The sequence below is a fragment of the Hibiscus syriacus genome, unplaced genomic scaffold (assembly GCF_006381635.1).
Source record: "Hibiscus syriacus cultivar Baekdansim isolate YM2019G1 unplaced genomic scaffold, ASM638163v2 tig00110109_pilon, whole genome shotgun sequence".
Taxonomy (NCBI): Eukaryota; Viridiplantae; Streptophyta; class Magnoliopsida; order Malvales; family Malvaceae; genus Hibiscus; species Hibiscus syriacus.
The window spans coordinates 1033195-1056243 of record NW_024062593.1 but is presented as its reverse complement, the minus strand read 5'-3'; the positions used below and the strand labels follow the sequence as shown (position 1 = coordinate 1056243).

The following is a 23049-nucleotide window of genomic DNA, read 5'->3' as shown; positions in this document are numbered from 1 at the left end:
CTAATTAGATATGAGTATTTGATACAAACTTGATGAGTTCTTATTTGATCCGATTGAGTTATAATTTTTTAAAAAAAAGTTTAAATTCAAATCAAGTTATATTTTCTAAGGATATAATAAGACCTAATTCAATTAGACCAGATATATAAAAAGTAGTATAATTAATCTTTATATAGTCGAGTCAGATGATATTTTGAAGGATGATATACTTAAATCGGGTTCAGATTAAATCAAAAACTCAACCTGATCTGACTCATGATTATACCTACTCTTGACTTAATTTGTTATATTCACGTCACCAAGAATAGAATAACTTATATATTGAAACAACAAAAAGAAAAGAAGCAAGTCGACCTTCCCCCAATGTTTTGAGCCGCCCATTCCGGAGCACTTGAGAAAGAGCATAAGCATAATATAGAACGTGGAAGTGGCGCCTTTGTTCGACGGGTTAATCTAATCCCGGCAGCATCGGCTGCAACTGTGTATGCTATACACTACAGAACCCCACGCGTACATGGGAATGGATAACACAAGGAAAATGGCCCACTGTATCGGATAAAACAAGAGTTCGTTTCATAAATGACTTTGCTCAGGAAAACATTGGTTAGCACATTGTCGCAGCACACAACAAAATTTCCGAGCAGAAAGATTGCCGGCATGAGAATGAAGTAAACTTGGGAACGATGAACACTAACTAGGATTTATACAGAGATGCAGCTAACATGCAATGTAATATCAAATAAAGAGGAACAACCACTTAATGTTGCAAATAGTGTATACTAAATTGCAAATACTGAAATACGTATGCCGACATCTTAATCAAATACATATGCCTGTAGTTAATATCCCATCGTTCCTTCTATTTATATTTCATTTTCGTAAGTATTAACATGTTTCATTTTTATTATTAAAGTTACTTGACTTGTACAATACACTATATTTTTATTTACGTATAATCTGACTTAAAATATAAATTCTAAATTTTTATAGATCTATTTATATTTCAGAATGATTAATTTATATTAATATTGAGTTTACCCATATTATTTTTGATAAAATACATAAATATTTTCTCGACTATAAGATATTGTTTTGTTAAGTTCTTCGACTACTAAAAGTTATAAAATAGTCTATGACTATAGGGCGTTATTTTGTTGAGTCCCCCGACTATCATACGTTACAGAATTGTCACTCGACTATTTATATGTTCCAACCCCATCCTTATCATTAAAAAATTAACAATAGTCTAAACTGTAACTTAACTTGCTGACTAAGATATGATAAAAACATCATTTTAATTATGTCTACTGACATCGTCGTTGCTTTTAAGCACTGGCTTGATGGAATAATGTAAACAAATAATCAATCCATCAATATAGCTCAAATGATTCTAAGATTATATTTTATTATATCTTAGTTAACAAGTTCTCGTCTAGCTGAGACAATCATCATTTTTTTAACAGAAAATGATGAATTTGGAACATATGAATAGTTGAGTAATCATTTTATAAGTTTTAATAGTCAATGGACTCAACAAAATAACGTTCTATAATTAGGAGACTATTTTATAACTTTTAATTATCGATAAACTTAACAAAATAGTATCATATAGTTGAGAGATCATTTTTGTACTTTATCCTATTGTTTTTTAAAACTATTTTCGTTATTTTCATTTAATATTTAATAATTATATGTTTTTACTTTATTACTAACATTTTAAAAATGTATCATTGTTAAACATATTTTTATAACATTTTTATATCATTGTTAAATCTGACTATTCAGGAACTCATTCCACGTTCATCGAGATTCTTCTGTGAAGATGTGGAGATATAATGTTGAAATGAAGGTGAAGTACCGAACTGCTTCATGATGTACTGCTTGCTTATTTTTATATTTTTTGAATCTTTTGTTGGAGAACCAGTATATCTATATAGGTCAAAAACAAGAAGGCATGATACCCTCGACGCAAATGTGAGTCGCCGTCGATTGAGTCTTAGTGTGGAACATTGGTTGCGAAATAATGTCTGGTACCCTATTATGTATTCTGTAAGATATTACAATATCTATGTGCAATTCAAGCTGATTTAAAAGATTGTTTATGCTTCATTTTACCAGTAAGTCATTCACTTCATATTCTGATAGTTGAATGAGTCTTATGTGCCGATCTCAGACCTTTGATGATGAAGTTCACCAGAGAGAGTGCTTTCTTTGATGAACTTCGAGGCTTGATCCGTTGGATAACGAGTTTTCTTTGCATTTACATCCTGATCTGCACTTCCCTACTGCACCATACATGCACCCTTGGCATAAGGCAGATGTCATGACCTGTAAGTTAGAACCAGTTCTCCAACACTTTCATAAACACGAATTTAAGAACTGATTATCGGAAACGGAAACGGATATTAAACAAGAATGTCGGATATGGATGCTTTGAAGAACCTATATAGAAGATGGGACCCTAAATAGAAGAAGTGTAAAAAACATAAATAATCTTTTTATTATATTTTTAAAAAATATATAAAATAATCATTCAAATTAAAAATAATAATAAATTGTGATTTTTTGGTAGAGTTCAGTCCATTTTATAAGTAGAGTTTGTGACTCTCAACAATTGTTGGTAGTAGCCATTATTTATGTATCATGAGAGTTCTTTACGCACAACTCATCTTTATGTATATCACAATTGTCTTATATTTCTTTTTTATTATATTAATTTTATTTTGTTCTTCGCAAAATCTAACATTAACGTATTAGTTCTATTATATTAATCATTTAATATGTTCAAATCTCAAGTAAATCCTAACTGGAATTAAAAGTATTATTTCATATGTCACTATCAACCGTTTGATCCACTTGAAATCAAATTATGACGATCTTCTAATTGTATGGATTATTTTCATCATTGATGCAAGTGTTTTTTTTTTTTAAAATTAATGCGTCACATTAATACTTTTAATATCAATTAATGACAACGACCATAATTAAAAACAAATTAAGAATTTAGTGAATACAAAGTAAACATATTTGATAAGTTGGTTAAATTTTTCATCTTTGTTTTCTCATATTTTCTTAAGTTATTAGTCTAAACACACTAAAAGTATTCTCCTTCCTTTCTTAGAGTCTTCTCTTTCCCGCCACTTTAAGTAGGATTTGGATTAAATTTGGAATTTATTAAAAGAATAACTGAATACCATCAGGTACGGAACTAGAACTAACATTGACAGGGGCCGAAATATTGGACTATTTTAAAAATGTAAATACTTATTAACTATTTAAACTCAAAATTCAGCATGAACTAAACAACCTTAGTAATTAAGGGATTGTTGTTATCTTTGAGGTCTTGAGTTCGAACACTGCTCATGTGGGGTATGAATGTCAATTGTTAAATAGTGGAGATTCTTTGTACATATATTATAATGTATTCACCCTAGATTTATTAAAATATATAAAAAAAACTCAAAATTCACAATATATCACTAAATTTGTATAATATTAAGACTTATATGACCTATATTGTTATTAGACCAAAAATTTTGAGAACACGAGGTTATTTTTTTTAGTTTTATCCTACTTGATTAAATATTTATTTTTTTATATTTTTTAACTTAAATATTTATTATTATATGAACCAAATACTATTAGACCAAATTTTATCAAATATAAAATATTTAACATGGGACGAGGCCCTTTGGACTATCACTATGCTCCACCCCTGAATACGATACAAGTCGTAAATATTCGACATATTATATAAAATAATTTAAAATTCAATAATCATCACTATAATTTAATCTAAAATACAAGAAGAAAGATTTTTCTTTGTCCGTTATAAAAAATAAAATAAAATAAAAGGTATGAAAACAACAAAATAAGTTTGGTGAAGTGATCCCATCAAAACTCTTGACATTTGGCATCCAAATGCCTATAAGACACACCAATCTACCTATAAATCAATCACTAGTATCCGATCGATTTATCGATTAATCCAGATCGATTATTATAGAAGCAAAGGCGACTCTTCCAACCAAGTTTATTCTATTCGCAAACGTCATAATTCAAACTTTTGATGTTACTTAAAAAAGTTTAATGTATCATCCTACTAGATTAATTTATTTAATTTATAATTTTTTAGTTTCGAAGAGTTGTAGATATTCATAAATTTTGAATATTTAATAAAAATTTCGGTGCCTAAACTTTATTGTCAGTGATTGCAGATATTTTGGGAGCAGAATGGTTTGACAAAAGTATCGTGCAATTCTTTTGTAATTTCTCTCCGACATTGTTGAAATATGCAGAAGCTTTAATGTTATTGGTAAAGTCGATTTTAGTCTGATTTTTTGTTAGGAGGATTTAAAATTAAATTACAAATATTTGGAGGCTTATAAGCAATTTTACGAGGCATTAACATTTAAAACTATAATTTCTGAAGAAATTAAATTGGATTTTTATTATTTTAAAATGTTAAAATATGAGTTTTATTCTATATAAATATATAATCGACGAGCTTAGCATTAAAGCCCTTGACTTCTACTCAATTGCAAAGTCAAGTCGATTGACGCTTTTTCATATTCATACATCACAACGTGAAACACCAGGAAATATCTTACATTGGTTTTTTAATGTTTTTTCTACCGGGAATTTAACTAGGGCAAACGTAGGTTTTTCTCTTCTTAATTTCGTCGTCAATTCATAAATAAAATCATATTTTTAGGGCAAACATAGCATTAAAGTCGATGGTCTTTCGATAGTTTAATCATATTTTTTGTTTTTTATGTTGTCAAATCTATTCATATAGATCTATCATGTGTTTGAGTTTTTTGTTGGAATTTTAATATTTTTATTGTATGGTTCTAGTATGATCACATAGTGACTACTTTTTTATATCAATGGTTATAGAAAATATCCTAATTGTATGTATTTTTAAAAAAAAAGTAAGACTAGCATATTCATTAGCCAAAGAAATCATTATCAATGTCGTCTTGTCAATTACATATTAGACAAATACATCCAAAACTCTCATAAATAAAATATATCGGTGAGAGAACAGTGATAGTCTGATGTGTAAGACCGTGAACAGTTGAGACAATGACATACAGAAACATGTCATTATGACGTTCCCAACACCAAATATAGAGGAGAAAAGCCCAAAGAATTTTCAAAGCAGACGAATGAAAATCAATCTTCCCTTAACTACAGTTCCATCCGACGACTAACAACAAATGAACAAAGAAACCAGAATAAGAAAAACTAGCAACCAATAAATCATGTAGAATCACATACCAAACAGAAAACCAATAGAATAAACTTACACCAAATTCAAAAACATCGATAATCATAATATTTATAAGAAAGACTAAAAGAAAATACTATTATAAATATGTTAAAACACATCTAAAAACTAAGAGAATAATTAAACAATAATCAATTTGAAAAAAAATGATGAAATTGACAGGAAAGTGGTCATGAAAAGTCACCACCGTTATATATATTCAATTATCATAATTGTATGTTTAATTTACAGTTATAATTATATATTTATTATATTTTAAATATATTTTTTTAAAAATAGCCGTTTCTATAAAAAAAAAATTACATAATTTTCAAATGAATAAAAAAATATGTTGTATGTAAAAAGTATAATTTAGATAATCTTATTGAATTATCTGATTAGATTATTAAAATGTACATAAAAATATAGTAAAAACATTTAGCAACTAATAAATTAACCCAATATCCACTAGAAAGCAAAAGTTCATAATCACCTCAGACTGGCATATTGACTACAACCACACACTTGTTTATGCTTCCATATTGAATTATTTATAGTAATATTAATCCTATAAATTAATTAAATAAAAGATTTTATATTTTTAAATTACAAAATAACTTTAGACATAGTATGTCCATATCTAATAGGCAAAAATATTCAAATAATGCATGGAAAAAAAGAATTTCTTCATATATTGAGGTCGAATAATTATTTACTTAAATAGAGTGATTAATTAAAAACTTCCCTAAAGTAAGGGGGAAAAAACATAAAAGGAGAAGGGATGGGCCAAGATTCGAAATTGAATTTGAAAGGCTTTTACTTGGAAAAAAAAAGTGGATTCCCATCTCTCCAGAGGTTGAGTATGAGTGACTGAAAAGAGAAAGTGAAACTGTGCCCACACATTTGCATTTGCAGCTGTCTCCAGCCCATTTCCCTCCTATTTATAACCCCTTAAATCCCCCCCGTTCTTCAACACCACCACAGCCGCCCTAAAATATGTCTCTCCGCCGCTTCCTGTCTTCATTTCTAATACTCACATTCTGCGTCACTTCTTCAGTGACAGCAACTGCAAAGAAGCAAACTTTAAACACCCAAGAAGCTGAATTCTTTAACCCAAAGCTTCCACCACGAACCCTTTCGTCGTCCAAAAATTCGAAGGCTCATCGAATATCGTCGACCTTCGTTACCATATGGGCCCGGTTCTTTCCTCTTCGCCGATCAACATTTATCTTATCTGGTACGGTCGTTGGTCCGAATCACAAAAACTCCTTATTAAAGACTTCATCAACTCTATCTCCCCTTCATCCGCAGCTTCCTCGCCGTCCCCTTCCGTTTCCGAATGGTGGAAAACCGTTTCTCTTTACGCCGACCAGACCGGAGCCAATGTTCCCGTAACCTCGTCGTGGCTAAAGAACACTCGGACACGCGTTACTCCCAAGGGTATCACCTCACGCGCCTTTCAGTCCAACAAGTCATCGCCACAGCCGTTAAAGCCGCGCCTTTCCCCGTCGATCACCGTAACGGGATCTACTTGATCCTCACCGCACACGACGTTACCGTCCAAGACTTCTGCCGTGCCGTTTGCGGCTTCCATTACTTCACATTCCCATCCATGGTCGGTTACACTCTACCCTACGCATGGATCGGGAACTCGGGGAAACAATGCCCCGAGGTCTGCGCATACCCATTCGCAGTCCGGGGTACATGGGCGGCGGTGGTCCGGGTGCGTTGGTCCCGCCGAACGGAGACGTCGGGTTGGACGGGATGATCAGTGTGATCGCCCACGAGTTGGCCGAGCTGTCGACGAATCCGCTGGTGAATGCGTGGTACGCCGGAGAGGACCCGACCGCCCCAACGGAGATTGGGGATCTTTGTGAAGGGTTGTACGGTACAGGCGGCGGCGGAGGGTATATCGGTCAGGTTATGAGAGATGGGAAAGGGGGGACTTACAATATGAATGGCAATAAAGGAAGGAAGTTTTTGGTGCAGTGGGTATGGAGCCCTGCGTTGAAAGCTTGTGCTGGTCCGAACGCCATGGACTAGATTTCCATTTTTTTTCGTTTTTTTCTTTTATATTTTGTGCTGGTTTACTCCTGTACAAAAATGTAATATTTATTCATATTTTTATAGCATTATTACTATTTTAATATAACTTTTTTTTTTCAAAAATTGAATTCAAAATCTTGTCTTTTAACGAAAATCATAAGATTTTCTAACCTGAAATGTTGATTAATGAACATTGCCCATTTTATTTACAGCATCATTTGATTTCATTGTCGAATGGAAAAGCATTTAAAATTGTGCAAAACAGTGCATGGTTGAGCTGTATAGTGTATTTGGTTACCATACTTTCTTTGCTTTTTGAAGTTACAGTTTTCAAAAAAGTGTTTTCATTTAACAGTTAATGTGGTAGATGAATACGTTTGAATGAATAAGGTATCTCCAATCCTCTTCTCTATTTGAGCGTATATCTATCTCTGCTTTTTAGATAAAATAATAATTCATCTTTAACGTTATTTTATATTACCTCTAACTCTATTTTATTTACTATATTTAATTATTATAATATTATTTTTATAAATATAAAAAAATCAGAAAAATTACAAAAAAATTAGAATGATTATTTATCTAATTTTAATGTATTTTTATCTATTTTATAATTTAATATATTTTAACTAAAAAAATCTTAAATTTAACGCGAACTACAGTACCGCGATAAATCTGACGCAGGGTTGGAGAGCTTCCTTATCTCTACTTTGGAGAAGTTCTCTAATGCAGCGCAGCGTTGAAGATGTCCTAAGATTATATTTGTAAAATTATATTTATATTTGCTTATTTATTTTATAGATGCTTATATTTAATTTGTGTTTGTTCAAATTTTTAATATCTTGTTTATGTCTTTATTTTTTATTTTTGAAGGTATTCATATTTGTTCTATCAATATTTGCATTCATGTTTGTTTATTATTTGTGAATATGTTAATTTGGTGTTAACAAATATGTTTATTTAACATTAATTTAATGTTAGTCAATCAAACCCTTCGTATTTGCAAGATAAAGAAAATTGTAAAATTACATCACTAATTTTTATTTTCTTAAGCTTCTCGGTTTAAATTTCAAAGTTTATCTTAGGTTTAATATAGTTAATATATTCATTAATATTTAAAATGTAAATAAATAAAATAAAAAGAAAATCAAGTAAATAATTTATAAACGAGTTTTTTCATGAACATAAACGAACCAAACACACTATTAAGTGAACATAAAAATGTGTTCATATTCATTTATTTAGTTTAATAAAAGAACATAAACAAATTAAAGAATACTTTAAACTTTGAAGTGTTTGGTTGTGTTTATAAATATGAAGGGGTTGTTTGTTTACTTCAGAATTATTAAGCGCTGATAATTCAGAGGCTCTGAATGAATTAACTCTGAATGTGACATGATGTTTGATAATGACTCTGAATCATTCAAAATGCACTTATGTATTGAATCATTCAGCACTGTTTTGCTGAATCAATCAGCACTGAATCATTCAGAGTTGCGAAACAAACGCGCTGATTGCTGAACGGTTCAACATTCAGCGCTGAATGATTCCATTAAGAGGCAAACAACAACCCCGAAGTCTTACCTGTCACATACATATATGTTTGAATAATCTGTTGATAAATCACCAAGTTATCTCTAATACTATTTAGTTGTGTTTAATGGCTAAAAACATAGAGAATGGTTATAAATTAGATCCCCAAACCTTAATCATTGGAAATAATCGAATTACCATAAAAGGATCCTTCTTATCAAGCCACGTATCAAACCTTGCCATTACAGTTTAGTTACAAACATTCCAGCGGATAACATCACAAATATATATCTTTATTTAAAATATTTTCGTTCTTTAAATTTATGTGTAATAAAATCTTATATATAATTAATTAAAGTTTAATACGAATGCATATATTTTAAAAAATGTACGATGATAATGTTAAAATATAGTTTTAATTAAATATGTAATCTCGTATCATGTAATAATTAAATTAGATTTTAGGGTAAAAAATTAAAAAAGCGAGGATCAAATAAGGCTAAAAAGAGTTTTCCTACAAATAGCAAAAAATCCCCTGCACATGATAATCATGGAATTCATCATGTTTTATTTTTGCTTTCTATTTATTCATTTATTATATTTTAATTAAAAATAGATAGGACAAGTGGGTGGTGGATACCCCTAAAAGACCAAAACTTTACTTGAAACATTTGTGATCCACAGCTAGTATTGGGACCCATAGATAGTACACATAGGAACACAATTATTTCACATTATGGCCTTATGGGACTTACCATCCCCGGCCCCTGCTCTCATCATTTTTCATTTTTTATTTTATATTTTATCCGTTTACTTAAATTAGATAATATAAAAATATTATAATAAAATTTTATTTATAAAACTACATGTAATAAAAGATGCGGCTTAAGGGTCAGGGAGTGGATTGGAAAAGACTGAGAGTTGAAAAGGATTAATGCGCTTTGGATAGAGTGCAGAGCATGCAGGTGATTGGCAATGCCATGGACAATTTCAGCGCAATCAGCTCTGAGCCGGTGATTTAACTCCATCCTCCATTTCTCCTATTGGCTCACTGCCGGCTTAATCACTCGTTCCAACTTTGGACAAAGGCAAAAACTACGCTCTTACTCTCCATCACCCACATGCTGTTGAGATGATCAAGGTCTTTTTAATCCTAAACCCATTCTAAATTTTAGCATTTAGTGAAAAGATTTTTAGGGTTTGGTGTAAAGATTGTGGTTAACAAATATTAAGATTTTTTTTATTAAATTAGGTGAATTTTATAAGATGGTATCCATTGAATTTTTTTTATTCATTTAACAATAAACACTCAAATATTCCTATAATAACATGTTCAAAATTAAAATTTTTAAATATAATAATTATCTCTTTAATTATTAAGATTGTTTAATTTGTACAATATCAAGAGGTTTTAAATAAAAAAAATATCAAAGGAAAAGGAACACCTGTATGCGTACGTAAATGGTGGATGGAATGTACTAACAATTGCAAAAGGTAAATAAGGGGAAAAGACACAGTTTAGTGATAATAACGGGCGGTCACTGCAGGCTGGGACACCACCAATCAACACCGTCCCATTCGGTTTACTTGGGAGGCCACATGCACTGTACTCACCAATGAAACACAACCTTCATTAAACTACGTCGTTTATATAAATTATGTTCAAAATATAATATATTTTTTTATTATTGTACTGAATATTTAAATGTATTTAATTTGCAGTCTGTTTGAAATGTACGAGGCAATAGTGATATGATATACAGACGTGAGGGTTCCATTGGGTGGGTGTCTCCATCCCATCTTTCCCTTTTCCTAATTGGTGGCTACCTCTTTTGGAGGGCACAACTGTTGCTGTTAATATAACACTGATATGTCGAATCAGTATAGCCACCAATATATCCCATATTTTCCGTTTATTTACTACTACGTTGTTTTAAAAACGTGAGTGAATCAAGTTGAATAATTAAAATTATATTCATATTTATTTATTTATTTTTTAATATATTTATCTTTGGTTTTTAATTTTTTGTTTTTATTATTGTGTTTATGTTTGTCGTTTAGTGTTTGGGAATATTTATTTAACGTTATTAAATATATTTATTTAATATTTATAAATATGTTCGTATAATATTTACAAACATATTCGTTTAAAATTTATTTAACGTTCTTCAACAAACACTTTTTTATTCTTTTATTTACAAGCCAAAGAGAAATGGTAAAATTACGGTATGAGTCTTTAAATTCCTCAACTTCATAGTTTGAACTCCACCTTATGTTCATTTTAGTCCAAATCTTCACCAATATTTTAAATGTAAATAAAAAAAAGGGAAAAGGAGAATTTAGTAAACTAGCTTGTACACAAGCCAATAAATGAACTTATAAACGAGTCGATAAACGAATTTGTTCGTGAAAATAATTTAATCGAACTTACATTTGTTTGTGTTCGTTCATTTATTTAATGAACATAAAAAGTTATTAATACTCATTTATTTAACTTAATAAATTAACATTAGACTAACGGTTTATCAAACACTATGTTTATTTACACTGTTAACTATTAAGAACAAGGATGAATTAAGAAGTGTTGAAGTGCGATTGCATTATTTGAAAATTTTAAATTTTCGTACTTTATATTTTTTTGGTATTTTCTATGAATAATTTAATTTGTAAACGTGACTATAGATATTTGTAGTGACCTTAAGTAGTGGAGTCATGCATAAAATCATTATGATCATTCATATGTCAATATACTAAATAAATATAAGTGAGAGACAATAAAGTTTGTTCCGATAAATATATAAACATGTTAAATTAGAGATTATAATACTTTTGTGCTCGGAAGATATAGGATTCCTTAACATCTTTGTCAGTCGAAGGAGTCTTATCGAGGGCTTTCATTAAGGAGAGTTAACAATTTTGGGAGATAATCTCCAGAGATATAACAAGATCTAACCAATAAGAGCCCTCAGATTTGGTGGCGGTGGCAGTTGGATAGATGAAAACCTTGATCTGACAAATTGACACTCGTGCGTGTGCTGCATTATTTAGATATTTTGCTATCTCATAAATATTAGCACTTCCCCAAGTCCCATCCTTGGGCCCGGGCAGATGCCCTCGCCCGAGAACAGTACAACCCATGGCCTACTCTGTTAGACTGGCCTGTCTGTTGGGATGTAAACGGACCACCTACTCGGTCAAAGCTGACAAAAACATAGTCGAGGCCGAATATCTTCAATAAAACCAGACCACATACAATATACAATGCCGACTGGTTTGTGCTGCCATAACGCTCCTGGACAAGAGAAAATACTCGAGGAAATAACATATTGGATACCTGGGGAAGATTGGTTTGGTATATAGGGATCTTTTATCGACTTAACCCGATAAAGCCGACCCCTTCGATTATTTTTCATTTTCTTAATAGTTTAAAATAATTATAAAGTAATATTTCTTCTTAACGACGCATATACACAGTAGACATATCGATTTAAAATATATATATATATATATATATATATATATATATATATATATATATATATATATATATATATATATATATATATATATATTTAGTTGTATTCAATGATTTTGGAATAGTCACCCGGTCATTGAGCCTGCTTAAGATAAAAGGAGAATGGACAAAGCCTAGTTAGTTAAAATGGTCCAAGAGAGAGGCCTATAGCGGAAATAAATAACTTTATTTTTTATTATAAATCTGAGTTAATACACGATAATATCTTTTTTTAAAAAATTAATTCTTTGATAATAAACACTCATACCCTATATACGTAGTGTTTGAATCCAGAATTAAATTACTTAAATGAGAAGAAATATGTCAATTAAAAAAATGTTAAATAGTATTTTTAACTTATAAAGTTATATCTTCTTAAAAAAAATTAGAAGACCCTTATTCTCATATGTAATGGGATAAGGGGGAGGTAGGATAGTAGGCTACCCCCAACGTCAGGTTGAGAGCAGCTTCCGTGAGAGATCTCTGAATTATGAATTGCTCTCCGTGGGACTCGATCCCACGACCACAAGATTAAGAGTCTTATGCTTTACCAACTGAGCTGGATGGACAATTTAAATCTTATTATATCATTATCAAAATAATATTTGATTAAATTTTATTTTAATATATTTTTAAAATTTTTATTTTTATTTATTTTTTTATAAAATATCATGTGATAATTTAATAACATGTCATATGACACATAATATTTATATTAAAATTTTAAAAATATTTTTTGGCAAAATATTTAAGATTAATAAAATCTCAATTTTTTAGAATATTAAAAATTACATGTTTTGAGTTGTTATTATTATTATTATTATTTTACATTGTCAAAAGTTTTTCTAATCATTCGACTATTGGGTTATTATTTAATAAACATGAGGTGTAAAATTTACTTTATACAATTAAAATATTTTAATCTTGAATTCTAAAATTTAAAACCCTAGCCTTTAAAATCTAAAATCTTAAAATTTAAATCTAAACTTATAATATGTTACAAAACGATCATTAAATTTTATCTAATTGTTACAAAATAATTATTAAATTTTATCTAAAGATTATAAAATTGTCTTTAAATTTACCGAACTTTTACACTTATAATCTTTTTGTAACGTAAATATAAATTTAATAACTATTTTATAACTTTTAAAAATCTAGTAATCAAAATGTTTATTTAAATATAGCCTAGTGACCTCTAATATATGTTACCCGTAAAATTTTATAAATATTATATGAATAGTTATATGTTTTTAAATATAATCATATGTGAATGATCATATGAATCAAAACACAAATGACATTAAACCTTAAAATAACACATATGGCATTAATCGTTTAAATATAGTCTAGTGACCTTTAATATATGTTACCCATAATATTGATGAAAGTTTTTTTTACCCTAAATTTCGAATCATAAACCTTAAAATATATAATCCTAACCCTAAATTATAAATTCTATAACCTTCTACTCTAAACTTTATATAACACATATGGCATTAATTATTTATATATTTCGAATTCGAATAATTTAGTTATGAATAATTTAATTTTTTAAGGGAATGAAATTAGCCATAAAAAGGTGAAATGAAGGCGAAGTTGCTCTATTATTTCCTTTGGGTCAATTTCAAAGGGAGGTTTGGGACACAAATTCGACTGAGCCTCGTGGGAGCAAAGACTAATTAAAGGTCAAAATGAGAGTGACATGTGCTAACTTGGCTTTTCTTCTACAATTCTTGAATTTCATAGTTATGGGACCAAACCTTATATATATATATATAGTTTTAAATAAACAAGTCTCTTGAACTCATTAGCTGATCCCAGGATAAAAAATAATATTGTTTTATTTAGAGATTTTAGGTTGAGCAGCTATATCCATAGAGTATATATACGTTGTCAATAGATTAAGAAAATTTTGAACAGATAGTACCTTATAACCTCCCAAAATTTTATAGTTAATAGTATATTAAGTTTTTTTTGTTTAATTATTAATCAAATAAGGAAACTTACAAAACAACCTCAATGGTAAAAGATAATATTGTTATCCTTAAAGATCTAAAGTTCGAACAACTGTGTTTATAAGATGTGTATTGTCAATGATTAAGAAAGATTCTAAACAAACACTTCATTGTAATCGCCCAATACTATTAAAAAGATCAAATAAGATATTTGTCCACCCGAATTTTTAAATTTAACTATTTAATCGATTCTTATTATTTCCATGTAAAATAATTTGATCTCTTATAATATTTTGATTTCAACTCTGTTTTTGTCTTGCATAATATAACAATAATAATCAACCAAATCAAATTCAAATTGTATAAACACTTGTTAAATTTAAAATTTAAAATATTAATTTATTATATTTTATAAGATTATGAAAAAAAATCAGTTTGATTTAGAAAATATGATTTGTGACATCAATTTCCATTGCAGTAAGTCGAGAATAACGTGTCCATAAAAAAACACTTATATATATATATATATTAGTTATATTTAAATCTAGGGAGTGATATCCCACCTACCTCTTTGCTCTAAAATAAAAATAATTAATTATCAAGTATCATTAAAAAATAAATCCAAGCAAATTTAAGAATACAGACAATAAGGGACTTCTCCTTCACCTTACAAACCACCCAGGCAACATATTCTTTATAATTTTTTAAACTCAATAACATTTTCAATGATAAAAATAAATATTATTCCCTTTAAATGATTCGAGTTTAAACAGTTATTTTTATACGATATGTGTATATTATCAATAAGTTAGAAAAAATTCTAAACCTATACTATTGTATAATCATTGAGACCATTTAAAAATATATTTTAATTTAATACAATTTCTTTTTGATAAAAAAATAATTCCATGAATTCCTTTTTCGAAGCAAAGCTTAAACCTCTACTATCGAATGTGTATTGTGAAGGGTTGAATTGCTCATACAGTGTTGTGAAAAAAATTATTGGCTTAAATAGGTTTTCACTGGAATTATTTTTTAGTCTAGTGTAAATGTTACAATACCCGTTTGAAAATTGCCCAGAAAACAATATGTCTTCGGAAAATCACCGGAAACACAATGTATCTTTAGGCGACGTAGCTAAGTCGCACTGCAGTGAGTACGTCTCCAGGCATTATATTCACGACCATGCATTATATTCACGACCATGCATCAAACTAATAAAAAAGTGAGGAAAATCATATTCATGGCCAAGCATAACAATACAAAATATTTAAATTGATTTACAATGGGATATTTTAGTGCAATGCGTCTCTAATAAAGATGCATGAAGTGAAGTGCGATTCCGACCCTGACGTATAGTGTAATACGACTTCTTCCCTTACTGTAGCAATGACTCTATCGTAGCAAATAATTGTAAACGTACTTATCATAAAGGTTCTTAATCTGATGGTCGTGTGATCCAGTCCTACGGTTGGTAATTCATAATTGTCGGAGGTTTTTACGAAAATTGCTCTCAACCTAACATTGGGAGCAACCTAATACTCTACCTCCGCTTATCCCATTATATAGGAATAGGGTTACTTAATTTGTACTTATCATAAAGGTTTTTCCCCTTACTGTGAAGTGTTTGAATTTATATTCTCTCTTCTTGAAAATCGAATTCCTTGAAATTTCATAAGAACGAACTGTAATTAATTTATTTTAATTTTCATGTTTGACCGACTTTGTTTCTTAGACACGGCAGTTGACCCAAGCAAAAAGTTTTCGGTCTATATTATCCGCGAACTAGTTTCCTTAGCAATTGTCGTTTGCAAACACATCCAAAGACTTTGTCTTCATTCTTATGCTCTTTGATTTTACTTTAGAGCAAATTTAATTATTATTGATTCCCATTGTTCAAGCTGAATTTACTTCAATTACAGAAACCCAAATTCAGGGAGTTGCACGGTTATTGGTAATGGAAATATATAAACTGAGAATTCAAGTCAATCTTTGAAAAACAGAGCAAAGAAAACCACTAGGAAGCCTTTTTTTAAAAATCTTTTTCATTTGATGGTTGAATCTTTTTATCATCCTTTCGTGTTTTGTGTTCTGCAAAAAAGGGGTATCTTTTCTTGTTTCTGTGTCTGGTTATGCTCCGACGAGGAGAACATAAGTGAAGTGTAAAAGGGTTTTTCAGAGATGGGTATTTGCTGGGGTTCTTCAGCCGATAGTCCGACACCGAGCACTACCGGTCGTATCAGTTCAGGTACCACACAACAAGATTGTTTCATGTTCTTTTTACAAAGTTTGCCCTGTTCTTGATACTTGTTTTGTAGTTTTTTGTGTTTAATTTTCAATTGTGTTTTTTGCAATAGTGATATCTCAGACAACGAGCAACGCAGCATCATCATCTGCTGCTGTTTCGAGGGGGAGTAGATTCTCTGCTTCGAGTGGCGATGAGGCTTTTCCAAATGGGCAGATCTTGCCCACACCTGATCTAAGGACCTGCAGTTTTGCAGAATTGAAGGCTGCAACCAAGAATTTTAGGCCCGAAATGCTGCTAGGCGAAGGCGGTTTCGGTAAAGTCTACAAAGGTTGGCTCGATGAGAAAACACCGGGGAAGATCGGTAGCGGAACGCTCGTCGCCGTTAAAAAACTCAACTCCGAGAGCTTGCAAGGATACGAGGAATGGCAGGTGAATTTCATTATCCCTTGCAATACAATTAACTTAGTTCTTCAAGGCAAAGCCATATGGATGTTGATGTTAATAATTAAAAATGACACTATAAGAATTACATTGTTGATTTTCATACAAAGTCTTTGTGTGTGACTGACCAATGACTCAATTCAGACTGTTTTTCGGGTTTTACGGTGAGATTACCGGTTTGGTGCCTCATCGGAGCCCCGAAGAGTATATGCCATATATCATATAACATCATTCTAGGTCAAACATGTTCATCCCTACATTTTGTTGATTGTTTAGTGCTTGTTTTACTGGTTTTTGCTACTTCTTTTATCGGTGCAGGCGGAGATAAATTTCCTAGGAAGATTGTCTCATCCCCACCTTGTAAGGCTGATAGGATACTGCTTGGAGGATAACGAGCTTCTTCTGGTTTACGAGTTTATGCAGAGGGGCAGCTTAGAAAACCATCTATTTGGAAGTAAGAAGCTCAATACTTCGTCTTCTTTTAAGCCTCCGATTATTCATTTGAGCATATACTTATGTGTACGATACGTAGATACCGGCTTTCCTTAATGGTTTTCATTATCCAGGAGGTTCGACTGTTCAATCACTTGATTGGAACACACGGCTTAAGATTGCAATAGGAGCAGCAAAGGGCCTGTCGTTCTTGCACGCTTCGGACAAGCAAGTAATTTACAGAGACTTCAAAGCATCCAACATACTGCTTGATGGGGTATAAACTCAAACTTTGAGCATGCTTTTCTCGATCACATTCTAATATGGTTCGGCTATTATCGCAGGTGTATACGGCTAAAATATCGGATTTCGGATTGGCCAAATTGGGTCCTTCAGCAAGCCAATCGCATGTAACGACCCGGGTCATGGGAACATCTGGTTATGCAGCTCCGGAATATGTTGCCACAGGTAATCCTCTGAAACCTTCCCAACTTGTGTGATGTTCTTGCTTTGCATCGTTGCTTTTACGAGACGATCGAGCGAAGCCGATTTGCAGTTTCCATGACTAGAGTAGTTTACTGATTAAACAGGGCATTTGTATGTCAAGAGCGATGTGTACGCTTTCGGTGTTGTTTTAGCCGAAATACTGACCGGCTTACGAGCACTCGATCTGAACCGTCCGAGTGGACAACATAATCTTGTGGACTGGATAAAACCGCATTTATCCGATAGAAGGAAATTGAAGAGAATAATGGACCAACGATTGGAAGGAAAATATCCCTCTAAAGCTGCATATCGAATAGCTCAACTCTCTTTAAAATGCCTTGAATCCGAGCAAAAGAATCGTCCGTCGATGAAAGAAGTCGTGGAGGCTTTGGAAAAGATCGAGTCAGCCATCGAAAGGCCAACGGAGTCAAGAAACCGTTCCGATCGTCACACGGCTCATAGACACAGCCAGCAGCCACGGCGCCACCGTTCTCTACTCGCTCCGAAGCAGGAAGCCGGTGTGGTTATCAGACCACACCACGGGTGAGGTTAGTCGGCACGTCGGTCCAATTTGTTGCACACAATTCCAATTTCTTTAATTTTTTCCCCAAGGAATCTCATAGCTCAGTGACTTATGGACCTATTGACATGATAGTAGTTAACTTGTAATTATTCAGTAAGTGAACCGGGTTTAGTTTAGCTTGATATCTCTCTAGTTTTCATAAACTCATTATGCTGTTTTTCGACACGAATCTCTTTATTTATCGATTTTAAAATTATAGAGATACAAATTATATTTTTTTTTAAATTTAATTTTTGATTTCGTCTCTGATCATATATTATATAACGCTCGTAACATCTACAATAGCCCCTAAACTTGATTTTTTTTCCATCTTTGTTATTTAAAATGAATAAATAAAAATTAAAAAATTAATTTGTTTTTGCACACAAGATGGGATCTCAAATTCTAATAAAATAATGATTTGGATTCTAAAAATGTTAGTTAGCACGTGTGGGGATGGAAAGCGTGGGAGTGGTTGCATCATATGTGACGGAATGCTTGTGTACGCAGGCACCAACGGTAGCACTGTGGTACAATGACACTGACCATCAAATTTAATTCATAAAAGCTAATAAATTTGTCCACAAAAAGTCAATTGGGGACAAAACTGCGGACCAAAGGAACAGAGGTTGTCAAAAATCTTTTCTCCCTCTTAAATTCTTCAACATTATATTTTTTATGTTCCATAATTTCATAGAATTTAGATTATATTATTTATAATTAAATTAGATTGAATTCTTAAATAAATGAAAACTTTTAATATTACTTTTTTCATCCATAAAATTTAAATTTAAATTGATTAAATTATTTACCATTCTATTCAACAATTTTTCAGATGTTAGGAAATAAAAGTAAACTATAAATTTTATCATTCAATTTTCTTTTCACTATTATTTTAATCATTAAAGTTAAAAAAAAATCAATATACTTATTAAACTTTTAATTTGTTTTTATTTTGATCACTCCCCTCTTAAATACTTAATGACATGGACATAAAACTTTCTTTGTTTTTTGTTTGTTTGTTAAAACTCCATACTTTCGGATTCTCTTTAATTTTTCGATGATGAAACAACTTCTTCAAATTCCAACAGTGAAGAGGTGGAGGAGGAAGCAAATTGTATATCTTAATTACACGATGATAAGATGATAAATATTATAAACCAAAGTAGTTTGGAGTTTCAAGAATTTAGTGTTTAGAGTTGAGTTTTATGACTTCTAAAGTGATTTAGGTAAAATATAAAATGACAATGTTAGGAGACAATGAGGCAAGTCCGTCGATGTCTTAAGTGGTCAAAGAATACATCAGAGAATGATAATTACAGTGTCGACGTGATATAAAGATAAAATTGTAAAATTTGCATCATTAGAGGAAGAAGATAAGAGAAAAAAAAGAGAAAATGATGTGGGTGACACATGAATGCCATGTAAATAAAAAGCAATCCGTATAAGCACACATGACTACAATATCACCCATCCATTTTCAGTTTAACATCAGAGTGACCAAAATAAAAATATGATTTTTTAAAAAATTTAGTGACTAAAATAAGAATAAGAAAAACATTGAGTGATGAAATTTGTAATTTATCCTAAAATAAACAATAGTTCCATAGTATAAACTTGCTATAACAATCTTCTTCTTCTTCTTCTTCCTGCAAAGACATTTTGGACAAAAACCCTAAAGATTATGACAAAAAGCACATGTCTTAGTTTGGCAAGCTTATGTCTTCCAGATCATCTAATGACAGAAACACTTCATCCAAACACGATAGTTCTGTTCCATCGTCTTCTTCTTCTTCTTCACTTCTTTCGTATACTCGACAAACAACCCATTTGCTATAATCCTGTACAAAAATGTCTATAAATCAAAATTATCAAAAACAAGTTATGGACTAATTATGCCCTGCATCTATATTCTTCCTACTTTTGAAATTTAGTCACTTTGTATGTATGGTTTAAAAATTAATATCCAGTTGATGATATTGTTAACTAACTTTTGTTAAATTTGAATATTTGTTATTAGGTTAAAGGACATCATGGATTACTAAACTAAGACATATGACATAATAAGGAAGTATCACATTATTAAAAGGATTAAAAATAAAAAGATTATCAAATTGAGGGACTAAAATTTACTTTATCCCTTAAGTGCACTGTAACTTTTAAATCACATCTTTTAATTAAAAAATGTGATGTATTCAAATTTTGACGGAAGTTTATGTTATAGATTACATTTTATTTTTCAAATCAAATAAATAGAGGGATTAAATTTTAAATATTTTGAGGATCTAGGGACTAAGAGCATAGTTAAACCAACATTTAAAACCAAGAATTAACGAGTATAGGATACTAACTATATTGGAATGTCCTCCTCCTCTACGGTTGGACGATCTACTGCTGCCGGAATCGGGATCGGAGAGACGATATTCCTGCATAATCCAATTAGTTTTGATACCGGCCGGACCTGATTCCCCAATGTAGAAAATGAAATGTTTCTTCATGCCAACTTTCTGGCCGCCATCGCTATTCACCACAGGCTCATCGCTTCCCATCGGCTTCCAGTACCCATTGCCGGTGCTCCGATTTTGCGTCTTCCTGCTGTAGAAATACCACTGCTTTCCCTCACCCAAAGCTTTACCTATATCCATTAAAAAAACATTTTCTTCAACAAAAAAATACAAGAATAAAAGAAAACCAGCATGAATGATGGGTTGATCAAATATACCGTCGAGTTCCCAGGGATCGCATGGATAAAGCTCGAGATCGGGGATGACATCGGGGTGGCAGGGCAAGAGAGAGACTTTTCGTTGAAGGAAATGAACGACGAGCTCTTCGTCGGTGGGACAGAATATGAAGCCCGGCGGAAGATTAACATTGCGATTGTCTCCCATGTTGAAGGATGTTGACGAAAGAATAGTGAAGGAGATGATATTTATAGTGTGGGGGAGATAAAGAAATGAAAGAGGAGAGAAAGTGACGTGAAAAGGAAGGTGGGATTTTGATGATGAATCACGAGGAAGAAGATGATTTAAAATCTCAAACTCCAAGCTTTCTCTCCCATGGTGGCGGGTAAACGGAAACGCTTTGCTTTGTATACTTCCAAGTAACGATATCTGCTCATTGCTGTGTTAGATATACATGGAGCTGAAAGAGGATAAATTATTATAAAAACCACTTCATTTATATTTTAAGAATAAATCGGTATTAAATTATTTTTTATTTTTAATATTAATATTAAGAAGTAGAATTTTTAAAGATGTTAAATCGGTATTAAATTATTTTTTATTTTTAATATTAATATTAAGAAGTATAATTTTTAAAGATGTTAATTTACAAGACGTCTACAAAATATCGTCTAAATTCTAATTTGATCTTTTAATTTAAAAAAATATTTGATTGTATCATTAAATCTTTCTAATTTATTTATCAATTTAAACTTTAAATATCGGTTCATATTTAACATGGAATATATTTAAGTTTCTTTTTACATGTTAAATTCAAATCATCCATGCAATATGTCTAGGGATGAGTTATGATCCGAACCTAACTTGACCCGATTTTATAGGATTAATTTTTCTCTTTTAAAATTTAGATTTGAGTCGGGTGAAAATTTTTGAAGGATAAAGTTGAGTTTAAACTTAGAGTGAAAGATCTTCGATCTGATCCAAACTGAGATAATAGTATAATCATCTCTTATATGTCGACGAGTAATTATAATAATATCATTTTCTCTATTTCATTCAATCAAATCTCTTTTTAATCAAATAAAAGTAAAAATTATATATATATATATATTTCAGATCAATTACGAGTTTTTATCCTAAAAGTTGTTCAGATGAAACCTTCTTAAATTCTAGTTAAATTTGTTGACAGTGAAAAGATATAATACTCGAATCAAAGAAAACCGATCTAATCTAATCCGCATTCATCCCTAATAAATACATAAATATATTTATAATTTAACTAATATATTTTAAATATATATCACCTCAAAATTGAGCTAATAACTTGATTGAAAAAATAACGTATCCCTTTAAATACTCAAATACACGTAATAAAGTTTATAAACTAATTTAAAATCTAACTCATAATTTAAGAAATTTTTGTTGGATTAATCCGATTTCAAACTATAAAGGAAATGATGAAATGAGGTGGGTCATCATCATACTTCATGCTTATATCATGCATCTGCTATGATACACGTGGCATACATGAAAATGGATTTGGCCCTGAACCACAAATAAAAGCATTGATATTCTCTACTTTGTACCATCCAATTGAAGTTGGATGCACGATTTACGTTCGTGGATTATTTTATCACGTCGTTCGACTCTGATTAATAGTGTATCGACGGTCTTTCAATAGCTTCATCCCTTTTTATTGTTTGTTTATCGTTGCAATTAAATATGTTTGTATCTATCTTTTGTTCGAGTTTTTAATTAGGTTTTTAACCTTTTTTTCTTGTATGATAATTGTGTGATCTTAAGTGACTAGTTTTTGTGTGGTTATATAAAAATATCTCATTTATGTGTTTAGTTTACGACTATAATTGTAAACCTT

General features: G+C 30.9%; 2 protein-coding genes and 1 pseudogene across 2 annotated transcripts; 2 read left to right on the top strand and 1 right to left on the bottom strand.

Annotated features, from left to right (window-relative positions):
* The first annotated feature begins 6228 nt into the window (after positions 1 to 6228).
* Positions 6229 to 7354, top strand: LOC120214971 (annotated as a pseudogene).
* An 8774-nt stretch (positions 7355 to 16128) lies between these two features.
* On the top strand, positions 16129 to 18527 carry LOC120214970 (probable serine/threonine-protein kinase PIX13). Its single transcript, XM_039212766.1, has 6 exons — positions 16129 to 16571; positions 16681 to 17000; positions 17331 to 17466; positions 17579 to 17721; positions 17789 to 17912; positions 18035 to 18527. The coding sequence occupies exons 1-6, from the start codon at positions 16505 to 16507 to the stop codon at positions 18475 to 18477; spliced, it is 1233 nt and encodes a 410-aa protein (XP_039068697.1). The 5' UTR covers positions 16129 to 16504; the 3' UTR covers positions 18478 to 18527.
* Positions 18528 to 20128: 1601 nt separating this feature from the next.
* On the bottom strand, positions 20129 to 21574 carry LOC120214968 (NAC domain-containing protein 104-like). Its single transcript, XM_039212763.1, has 3 exons — positions 21215 to 21574; positions 20844 to 21127; positions 20129 to 20333 (listed from the first exon to the last, which is right to left on the bottom strand). Exons 1-3 carry the CDS (start codon positions 21378 to 21380, stop codon positions 20196 to 20198), a joined length of 588 nt encoding a protein of 195 aa, XP_039068694.1. The 5' UTR covers positions 21381 to 21574; the 3' UTR covers positions 20129 to 20195.
* Between the last annotated feature and the right edge of the window lie 1475 nt (positions 21575 to 23049).